The 11,903-nt window shown below is 44.4% G+C and overlaps 1 protein-coding gene across 1 annotated transcript in view; it reads left to right on the plus strand.

Annotated features, from left to right (window-relative positions):
• LOC108246754 (cullin-9) overlaps positions 1-11,903 on the plus strand; it is a 72,443-nt gene that overhangs the window by 9,243 nt on the left and 51,297 nt on the right. The window contains 6 exon segments of the mRNA XM_017434456.3: positions 680-834; positions 965-1,582; positions 1,674-1,815; positions 1,917-2,107; positions 2,345-2,531; positions 2,607-2,831. Coding sequence (XP_017289945.2) covers positions 680-834; positions 965-1,582; positions 1,674-1,815; positions 1,917-2,107; positions 2,345-2,531; positions 2,607-2,831 — 1,518 coding nt within the window.

Consider the following 11,903-nt stretch of genomic DNA (forward strand, 5'->3'; position numbering starts at 1 on the left):
GAGTGAATCGACTGAAAGGGAACGTAATGTTATGCATATAACTACTGTTCCCTGAAGGAGAGGAACGAGGTACAACACATGGCTGCCCCGCTGCTCAGCCGGGCTCGGTGAAGAGCGGCTATTGAACTGAGGAATGACTGTGATGACGGACGTTTACATAGTGCAGGCGGGGCCTGTCACTTGTCGTCATCACGTCATTTGCCTAAAGGCGTGATTAAAGGTGTCTTCAGCCAGGACACGCGGGAGCGTGATATCCCATAGTACATGTGTTGTACCTCGTTCCTCTCCTTCAGGGAACAGTAGTTATATGCATAACATTATGTTTTCTGTCATCTATGTCATTAAGCATGCTTACTTTCTGTCGTTTTTGTCGTTGATCGCATTTAAGTGTCTGTACTGTTAATTTGCCTCATACTGTTTTACCAGGTCGATCTTGACTAATATACATTAAGAAATCTGACATCTACAGCAACACAAAAAAATCAAATTATCATATCTGAAAAGTGTCACAGTCACTGATTGCCTCAGGATAATCAGGTGTCCTGAAGACTTTTTGTGTCTTTAAATGCATTGTTCAGATTGCTGCTTTTAAATTCACTGAGCTCTGATTGGATTCTGTTTAAGAGCCCCATCCTAGTTCTGGTCAGGTGATGACTGGTGTGATTCTCTGTCTCTGCAGGCAGCCGGGCCTATGTTCTGCTGTCGCTCAGTCAACAGGACGGCATCGAACAGCACATGGACTTTGACAACCGCTTCACTCTGCTGGAGCTGTTTGCTGAAACTACATCCTCTGAGGAGCACGGCATCTCCTTTGAGGGGATCCACCTGCCTCAGGTAAACTGTACCTGGCTCGGGTAAACGGCGTTCGACCAGCTGACTATATAGTCTGGAACCAACCTAACAGACCTAGACATCCTCTCTTAGTCCTTTAGATTGGGTCTAATTGTGGTCTTGTTCTGCTCAGATTCCTGGGAAGCTGCTCTTCTCTCTGGTGAAACGTTACCTGTGTGTCACGTCTTTGATGGACAAACTCAACACAGCGGGGGCGGAGTCGAGCTCTGACAGGCAAGATGTTAGCCCCGCCCCTGCCTTATCATCTTCAAGCTCCTCCCAACAGACTGAAGTCCTTCGAATCCAGCGAGAGTTTGAGTTCACCATGGCCATGGCAAACCTGATCTCAGAGCTGGTTCGAGTAATGGGCTGGGACCGGAATCGAAGGCCGCCTGACGAGTCAACCAACCACCACGAAGGAGGCGGAGCCTGTGGGGAAGAGCAGAATGAGGAAGAGGAGCTGCCGCGGCCAGTTCTCAGGTCCATTTTCCAGCCTCGATTCTGTACCTCACCTGTCACTCTTACCAGCAGCTCCTCTGTCACAGTGGGCATCGCCACACCAGCAAAGAAGAAGACTGGAAATGGATTCAAAACGCGCTCCGATTTTGCCAGCCGCTCAGCCTATGTGGAGTATGTTCAAGACAATCTGAAGAGTGGCATGATTGTTCGTATGTTGGAAGACTATGAGGAGGTGAGCGCTGGAGATGAAGGAGAGTTTCGTTACAGCAATGATGGATCTCCACCTGTTCAGGTGAGGGAACACTTCCCGTTTTTATCTCAAAGATCTAAAATGGTAATTATGGAGATTGATGTTATTCTGGATCACTCTGTGCTGTGTTCAGGTCTACTGGAACTCCCTAGCCAGAACCTACTGGGTCCACTGGCACATGGTGGAGATCCTGGGCAGTGGCAGCAGTAGCCAGTCTGAGAAGGAGACGCAGGAGAAGGCCTTGTCCCTGACGGAGACCCTCAAACTCACCACAGGTAACTTTTTATCATTGAACTCTATCTGAGCTCCTTCTGTTCCTCCTATTCCACTTTAACACCACCCCAATCTCCAATCTCTCTGCCTCTATTCTCCTCAGTAAGTCAGACGTTCTTCTCCAAGCCTCCCGGCGGACTCTACTCACTGCCATACCTGTCGCAGAGACAGCATACTGAGCTGGCGGTGCTGACCCGAGCTGAGTGGTGGGAAATTCTGTTCTTCATCAAAAAGCTGGAGTCCAAACAGCAGCAAGAGGTGGCCAGCATCCTGCAGCAGAGCCTGGAGGAGCAGGTAGAATACAAAAATACCTAACAGTTATAGACTCTTTTGTCACAGTGACAGACAATTGTGTAACTCTTAAAGACAGTTCCCTAACAGTTACGGACAGTTCAGCTTTTATTGGCTGTTCTGAGAACTGATGCTTGAATGGTTACGTACAGTTCTCTGTTACCGTACATACAGCTCTGTCATTCTGAAGAATGACAGAGCAGCAGGTCTCAGCTTAGCTGGTCTGTCCTCTCTGTCCAGGAGTTGGAACTGGATGACTCGTCCCTTATCTGTCTGTCTGTTCCCGGAGAGGTAGCTAAGAAGCTGCTGCACTACCTGAAGCAGAAGCTGCCATCGTCGTGCCTCAGCGATCTGCTTTGCTCTCATGCCTTTTCCAAACACTACCTGAAGAAAGGAGGAGGAAGTCTGGAGGACGAAGAGCTGCTGGGTGAGGACACTAACAGGTTGTGTCAGAACAATTCTGGCCTCAGGACATCTGGTCTTACGGTTGTTTGTTCTTCAGCTGAAAGCTCTCTGGGTTCCTCCAGTATGGGAGGAGGTGGAGGAGGAGCTCAGAGTTTCTCCTCTTCATCTTCTGCCTCCACTTCCTCTTTGTCAGTGATGGGTTCAGTCTCCAAGAAGGCTAAGAAGGAGTTTCCTGTGGACTTGAGCAGCACGGAGACAGAGAGCGAGCTTCCCTCAGAGGACAACAGCAAATATCCTGAAGATCTGGAGGACAAGATGAAGGGTGGGATCTGACGTTTGATACATACGCATTTTACTTCACACCCATCCAACACAATTAAATATTTGTTGATTTAAAATCAGAACCATACACTACTTTCCCCTGCTTACCCCTCCACCTTGGCACATACCCCACCAAACAAATAGAATAATTAATTAAACAGATAAACAAAAGAATCTGGGTAAAATCAGTGATACAAGAAAAGAAACAGATGTACTAGAAGCACTCATGGAGCACAAACTACCGCCAAGGCCATAGCTTCAATAAAAAAAAATAGCGTGATTTGGATCACGATCTGGATCATTATAAAAATTTGAATCAATTGTTTTTTTTTATGTGAGAACCCCAACATTTCCTGGAAATGTCATCCAAATCTGGTCATTAGTTTATATGGTATCTTGTTAACAGACAGACAAACAAACACGACTGAAAACATTGCCTCCTTGGCCAAAATAACAATTGGGTCACCTGCTGGAGCATAGACAAGGTTTTAACAGAGGAGTCACCTGTGACCTTTAAATCAATAGGCATCATCCTTGACCCATGAGGTGTTAGCTGTGTAGTTTGACATTCTACGTTACACGGTTGCAGAGTTAGAGCACAGGATCACCTGTGACCTAGACCTTTGACCAGCTCACCACCAAAATTTAATCACTTGTTCCTTGTACCATGTTTGACGTTTCCTGAAAAGTTCATGAAAATCCGTTTATAACTTTTTGAGTAATCCTATGCACAGGCAGACAGACCCTACCAGAAAACATAACCTCCTTGGTGGGGGTAATAAATACATGTACACATTATATATGCATCTACACACACGGAGTCTGATTCTTTAAGCACATTTGATGGAGGGAATACATTCTCCTTGTACTGAACCTAATAGTTTAGATTTCTTGTATTAGTTACCCAGTCGATGTACAAGAGGCTAGGTTGTGTTATTCCACCCAAAGGTTTTGGCTTCTGTAAGACTTGATGGCGCAGCCTGGGTGGTTTCTTGCTCCAAATAAAATCCAGAATCAAACTATTGACCTTGTGAAAAAAAGCTTAAAGGAGAAAAATTGGAATACATTAAAATAGATATAAGAAGCATGGGAAGCGATTTATTTTGACAGCATTAATGTTAGCAGGCTCAAAAGGTCCCGGCTCCACTCTACTTGGTTTGCTTTGCGCACGTTTCCACAGGCATTTTTTCGAGGCCAGTCCCTGCTTTTTTGGTCCCTGTTTTGGAGTAGTCCCTGCTTTTGTGGATGGCGTAAGCTTAGCTCCTGTTCACTCCCCCACCCACACACACACACACACAAACACAACACAAGGAGGCGTTCCTCTGCTACTGACCAAACTGGCCGGTGGAAACGCAATGCATTTTTTACAGAGCCGAGCCAAGCCGGGCCAAGTGGAGCAGGGCTTCTGAAATAGAGCCAGTGGAAAAGGGGCATAAGTGCCTAACTGCTTCTAAGCGCCTGACTAGTAACTTTGTCAGCAGTTTAAAGTCAATATTTAATAAGCTGATAAGCAATATAAATTGCATAATAATGGGTATTTAACCTTTTTTAAGACCAGCAAGCTAAACACCTGGTTCAAGGTTTTGGAAAGCATTCCTGTATTAAAAGACTCAAAAATCTCTAGTAGGAATGGGGCCAGCTGTTTCCAAAAGGTTTTGTAAAAATTAGTTGGGAAGCCATCTGGACGTGGGCTTTTACAGCTTTGTAAAGATTTGAGGAAGCCTCAAGCTCAGTTTGTGTTATAGGTCGGTTCAGTTTCTTGGCTAGATTCTGATCCTGAGCAGGAGTGTTAATGCCACTCAGGAAGGAGATCAGGTCTGCAGAAACATGAGAGCAATCTGGTGAGTACATCTGCTTATGAAATTCCTTGAAAGTTTCATTAATTTCCAAAGAGACTGATCGTACTCATGGAATCAACTGAGATGCAAAAATTTATTATAGTTGATAAATCAGTAGTTTAGTTGTCTTCACCTATTGTTCAAAACATTTAAATCAAGAATTAAGTTACGGTTCAGTGGTTTGGAGTGAAGTGATAAAATCATATGTGGCTTGGAAAGACTTTCATTCTATACTAGGCCTGTCACGATAACAAATTTTGCTGGACGATTAATTGTCTTAGAAATTATTGCGATAAACGATAATATCGTTTGGAGGCCATTTTAAACTAATGTAATGATAATAACATAATGGTGTAAGTATATCCTCTCAAAGATTAATAAACTTTACTTTCAAAAGAACACTCAACACTGCAACTGGAACCCAAAATAAACAAAACAACCAAAAACAAAAATAAAATGGACTCTCAGCCTCTGTTAACAAAGAATGTGCTTGAATAAAAACTAAATAAATAACAGAAATAAAACCTTCATTCAACCAAAACATTACAGATTATTAAATCTGTAAACTAAACTGCCCTTCAAAAAGTAATAATCATTAGTATTATGTAGAGAAGACAGACAAAACTGCCAGTTTTATAAACAAAAAGTGCAAACGAACAAAAGCGCACTGCGAAAAAGGCACAAATGTGACATACCGGCTCGCAAAGGTTCAGTGGTTCGCCTCGGTCATTTGGTTTGAATTCGAAGTGCTCCCACACCGCTGCTGTTACATTCAACATTGAAACAAATTCCATTTCATTTTTTTCCCCCCAATATCAAACAGCGTTTCTTTAGCTTGCTAACTCCTCACGGGGGCTAATGCTGCAGAGGTACAAGACAATGAGCCTCGGCTGGCTACCTGACGTGATAGGCCACGCCCCCCTGGCGCCAAGCGAAAGGGAGGGGTCAGTGAAGAGCACCGGAGCTGAGCTTTTTGACATCCAGTGTCTTCAGAAGAAAGAGAGAGAGACACAAAGAAACGATAACGCTGATAAATGAAAATTACCTACCTCATTTTAATTTATTGTGCAATTAATTGATTTATCGTTTATCGCGACAGGCCTATTCCTTTACACATCTGGCTATATTGTAGTTACATATCTTAACGTATCTACACTGTGTTTCCAAATTATTATGCAAAAAGTGTTTAGGAGTGACAAGGTAAGAATTTTTTGGTTTGTCAGCTAAACTCATTGATGGTGATGTGTGTCAGGGCTCCTTATATCATTGAAAGCAATTGCAGACACCTGTGCTAATTAGTTTGGCAGGTGTGTCCAATTAAAGGCAAGACTACTTAAGATGGCTGTCTCACATTATTAAGCAGCCTACATTTTCAGCCAAAATGGGAAAGAAAAAGGATGTGTCGGCTGCTGAGAAGCAACAAATTGTGGAGTGTTTAGGTCAAGGCATGACTACAATCAACATTGCCAAGACACTTCATCGTGTTCATCACGCAATCAAAAAGTATGTAGCTGATTCACAGCACACACATGTGCGTGCTGATTAGGGATAATTGCGGACTCTATCCAACAGGCAATTAAGTTAGGTTAAAAGAGCAGCTGCAAAAATGCCTTGTCATGGCAGCAGACAAGTTTTTGAAGCTGCTGGTGCCTCCAACGTCCCCCGCACAACAAGATGCAGGGTCCTTCAGAGATTTGCAGCTGTGCGTAAGCCATCCTGTCGACCTCCTCTATCCACTGCACACAAGCAGAAACAGTGGGCCAAACGATATATGAAGACTGACTTCAAAACTGTTTTGTTCACCGATGAGTGCTGTGCAACGCTCGATGGTCCAGATGGATGGAGTGGAGGATGGGTGGTTGATGGACACCCCATGCGAACATGGCTACGGCGCCAACAAGGAGGAGTTGGAGTAATGTTTTGGGCTGGAATCACAGGGAGAGAAATTGTCTGCCCCTTTAGGATCCCTAAAGGGGTAAAGATGACCTCCATAATGTATGTGGAGTTTCTCAAACAGCACTTCCTGCCATGGTTCAAGAAGAAGAACCGTGCATTCCACAGCAAGATCATTTTCATGCATGACAATGCACTGTCTCATGCTGCAAAGAACACATCTGCATCTCTGGCTGCTATGGGCATAAAAGGGGACAAACTTATGGTGTGGCCCCCATGCTCCCCTGACCTCAACTCCATTGAAAACCTCTGGAGCATCATCAAAAGGAGTGTCTATGATGGCGGGAGGCAGTTCACATCTAAGCAACAGCTCTGGGAGGGTATTCTGTCCTAATGCAAAACCATTGAAGCAGATATCATCCAAAACCTGACAAATTTAATAGACGAGAGAGTTCAGAAGCTCCTTTCGAACAAGGGGTCCTATGTGCAAATGTAACATGACCTAGAATTAAATTTTGACTTGAAAATTGTTTGATTTCAGTTTGTAATAACCTGCTAATGTTTATAATTTCACAAATGACCATTTTTTTTGTTCTTTATGAAAATGAAAAGGTTGAAAACTCTGCTGAGCATAATAATTTGGAACATACATTTTGAGTGTTTTATTTTTAAAAAATATACTGTTATCATTGGCAGTTCAATAACCTTTCAATTGTACTCTAATAGTTGATGACTGGAAAATTACAATGACTGCAATTCGTATAAGTAATTTTGAAAAAGCTGAGAAAAAGTTATTTGCATAATAATTTGGAACGCAGTGTAAAAGCTCAATACGGTCAGAAAGCCTGACTAATTTCTCTTCTGGATTTTCTCTGATGGACCCTGTAAGAAATACTTCCTCCTTATAAAAAGCCTTCATTCCTTAGCATAAGACAGAGGCTGTGACCTCTGGAGTCTTATTTACCTGAAAGGAAAAAAATGATTCATTTAAAGACAGAGTTAAAAAAAAATCTTTTTTAGTAGATGTGTGTCAAGACACCATGGTGATCATACATTTGCAAATTTCTAGAAATGTTCATGAGACTTGAACATGAACTGAGACTTTAAGAGTCATATTTATAGCTTGAAATTGATGAGCTCAGGTGGCTCTCAACTAAAAACAAATAAAAGAAAAATTCAGGTGTGTGTTCTGTAAATTTTTGAAAACAATAAAAAAAGTACTTATCTGTATTTAAAAAACACTAAGGGTGCACAACATAGAATAGAATAGAATTTAACTTTATTGTCATTGCACCGTCACAAGTACAGAGCAACGAAATGTGGTTTGCATCTATCCAGAAGTGCTATACAGAGTGATATGTATTTTACAAGTGTACAAAAGTGGTTATAGAAAAATAAAAATAAAATGTTCATCTTGGAGCTATATGCACATATACAGATTATACAGAATATACAGAAATGTTAGGAATCAATTGTATATGTTTTGTAGATTTACAATGCAGATAGGTAATGGCAAATAAGATATCCGGATTACATACAGATTATATATAGATTACGTATGAGTGTGAGCACCGTCCGTATGTTATTGTTTGTATGGGGGGATGGGGGGTACAGTCCTTATAGTTGTGTCAGGAGGCGTTCAGGAGCGTAACAGCTGTGGGAAAGAAGCTGTTCCGATGCCTGGTGGTTCTGGTCCGTAGGCTTCTGTAACGCCTCCCAGAGGGCAAGAGGGAGAAGAGTGAATGTGCGGGGTGAGTGTAGTCATTGGTGATTTGGGTTTTGTTTTGTTTCTTGGTTTATTTTGTTATTATGTGTTCTGGTTTTGTCATTGTGTCTTGTCAGTATTCTTTCACTCCTCCTCTGTTTGCACTTGTTTACTTGCCACGCCCATCTCCACCTGCCTTTACTTGTAATCACTCACCTGTGCCCACTTCTCACAATTATTCCTGTCTTTAAAACCCAGTCAGTTTCTTCATTCCCTCGCCAGTTCATTGTCTCAGGTACAGTCTGCGTCATTGATTCCATGTTAGTCCATGTTTCCACCTTGCCTTGCTGTTTTGTATTTAGTTAAGTTTAGTTTTGGCTGCCACGCCAGCCTTTTTGTTTCCTTTTGTTTTTGTAACTTTATTTAAAGAATTTTTTTGTTTCCTTCAGTATGAGTCTGCGCTCTGGGTTCCTCTCGCTTTCCACCATTCATGACACCCGATGGTGCAGCGGTAGAAGTTCACGATGATCTCTGAGGACAGGTGGTTCTTCCTCAGGGTCCTCATGAAAAAGAGGCGCTGGTGCGCCTTCTTGATGAGTTTGAAGCAGCTGGTCGTCCAGGTCAGATCCTTGGAGATGTGGACCCCCAGGAACTTAAAGCTGTCCACGCGCTCCACCTCTGTCCCCTTAATGTGGATGGGTGGGTGTGGATCTGCGTTCCTCCTGAAGTCCACAATGAGCTCCTTGGTCTTCTTTGTCTTCAGCTGCAGGTTGTTTTTGTTGCACGACTCAGCCAGATGGTCCACCTCCTCCCTGTAGGCGGCCTCATCGTTGTCCTTGATGAGGCCGATCACCGTGGTGTCATCTGCAAACTTGATGATGGCGTTTGAGCCATGGACAGGTCTGCAGTCGTAGGTGAGGATGGAGTAGAGGAAGGGACTCATCACACAGCCTTGTGGCACTCCAGTGTTTATGATGATGGTGGATGAGAAGTGGTTATCCAGCCGGACATGTTGGGGTCGACTGGTCAGGAAGTTGAGCAGCCAGTTGCACATGAGTGAACAGATGCCTAGGTCTGTGAGTTTGTTAATGAGTTGTGATGGAATGACAGTGTTAAATGCTGAACTAAAGTCTAAGAACAGCATTCTGGCGTAAGTGTTCTTGATGTCCAAATGAGAAAGGACGGAGTGCAGCGCTATGGAAACTGCGTCCTCTGTGCTCCTGTTCTGCCTGTATGCAAATTGGTGGGGGTCCAGTGTGGGGGGGGAGACAGGATCTGAGGTGTGCTAGGACCAGCCGCTCCAAGCACTTGGTGATGATGGGGGTGAGGGCTACCGGGCGGTAGTCATTGGGTCTGGTTGGGTTGGGATTCTTGGGGATTGGGACGATGGAGGTAGACTTGAAGCAGGTCGGTACCACAGCGCGGGCCAGGGATAGGTTGAAGATGTCTGTTAGCACTCCTGCCAGCTCCTCAGAGCACGCTCTGAGGACACGTCCAGGTATGCCATTAGGACCCGCAGCCTTGTGAGGTTTAATCCTGCTCAGAGCCGCTCCTACTTAAGTAGAAAGGAGAACTAGTGGCTGTTGGTCTGAGGTTGTGGTTGCCTTGGTTGCAGTTGTGGTGTTCCCTCTCTCAAAACGAGCATAGAAGTCGTTAAGCTCGTTGAGGAAGGAGACATTAGAGGAGGCAGGGGAGGTGTTGAGATTCTTGTAGTTTGTGAGAATCTGAAGGCCTTGCCACATATGTCGGTGGTTGGAGTTGGAAAAATGATCCTCAGCCTTCTTTTTGTTGTAGTGTTTAGCCTTCTTGATTTCCCTCTTCAGCTCAGCCCTGGCTGCACTGTAGGTCTGTGCATCCCCTGACCTGAAGGCAATGTTGCGGGCCTTCAGCAGAAGACGAACATCTCGGTTCATCCAGGGTTTCTGGTTAGGGTACATGGTGATGCGTTTATGGGTGGTGACGGAGTCTATGGTAGTGGAGATGTGGTCCAGTCCAGATGAGGCGTACTGATCCAAGTCTGTGTAATGGAAAGCATTCCAGTCTGTATTCCTGAACCGATCCTGGAGCACAGTGTCTGAACCCCCTGGCCATACCTTTACTGTCCTCACAGTGGGTTTCACACGTTGGATGAGTGGTGAGTACCGAGGTGTGAGGAACAGGGAGAGATGATCTGATTGTCCGATGTGGGGGAGGGGTGTCGCCTTGTAAGCTCCAGTCAAATTGGAGTAGACATGGTCTAGGGTCTTGTCTCCTCTAGTGTGGCAGGAGACGTGTTGGTGAAATCTGGGGAGGACTGTCTTCAAATTGGAGTGATTGAAGTCACCCGCAACAATAAAAGCAGCCTCGGGGTGTTTGGTTTGGTGTTTGCTAATGGCCACATAGAGTTCTTTCATGGCTAGCTTGGCATTAGCATCCGGGGGGATATACACAGCAGTGAGGATGATTGAAGTGAATTCCCTTGGGAGGTAATAAGATCTGCATTTGACCATTAAAAACTCTGCATTCTGTGAGCAGTGACTCCCGGTAGTTGCAGAGTCTGTGCACCAAGCTTTGTTAATATAAATGCACAAGCCTCCGCCTCTGGTCTTGCCGGAGTCATCTGCTATCCTGTCGGCTCGGTGTGTGTGACGTCCAATTAGCTGAATAGCATTGTCCGGACAGTTGTTGTTTAGCCATGTTTCAGTGAAAAACATGACATTTGAGTCCATAATCCGTCTGTCACTCGTGATGAGTAGTCGTAACTCGTCCATTTTATTGGCCAGGGAACGGACATTGGCGAGGAAAATGCTGGGTAAAGGGAGCCGGTGTGGTGTTAGCTTTAGCCTAGCTCGCACCCCTCCACGTCTACTCCGCCTTTGTTTACGATCTCTTCGCCGTCTGCGCGCACTTCCGCTCGGGCGGGAGAAGTGGACAGCCTCCGGTGTTCTGGAGATTTCTGGGATGAGTCGAAGATCGGCGATAAAGGTGTTAATATTGTAGCTCCACAGATCCAGAAGCTCAAGTCTGCTATAGCACAACAACGCGGTGCAGTTCTGGAGAAAAAGTCTGGTAAAAAATAGATAGAAAACCACTAAATAGCAGGTCCTGGAGAGACGCTGAGCCTCGCGTTGTTCACGCACCGCCATCTTGAAGATCACAACATTGAACTCTTTCATAAAGGCTTCAATCACTTCGTCTGACTTTGATTAAGGAGCAGAAGTGGATGAGGAGCGGTCTAAGAAAGGGTCCACTCAGCAGTTACAATCGCCTCCCATCATCAAATCTGGCAGCATTAAAAAAACTATCTTAAAAAAAAAAAGCTTTGTCCCAAATGGGCTCATATGCTTTCACAGGAGCCAGTTTTTTGTCATAAATGTGCCTCAGGACTGTTATAAACCTTCTAGCAGAAGGAAGAACTTGTTTTAACATGAACAAAGGGAATATCTCTATGTCTAAGAACGGCAACACCTCTTTATTTGCTGCAAAAAGACAAAAAATACATCTGTCCAATCCAGCTCCTCTTCAGTTTGGCGTGGTCTACATCCTCCAATGGGTCTCTTGTAAGTAAATTATATGAGCATCTAGATAGTGTAGACCAGTGGTTCCCAAAGATTTTCTTCTGGACCCCCTATGGATTGCAATACCCCCCCCCCCCCCC

This window comes from Kryptolebias marmoratus, linkage group LG22 (genome assembly GCF_001649575.2).
Source record: "Kryptolebias marmoratus isolate JLee-2015 linkage group LG22, ASM164957v2, whole genome shotgun sequence".
In the NCBI taxonomy this organism is placed as follows: Eukaryota; Metazoa; Chordata; class Actinopteri; order Cyprinodontiformes; family Rivulidae; genus Kryptolebias; species Kryptolebias marmoratus.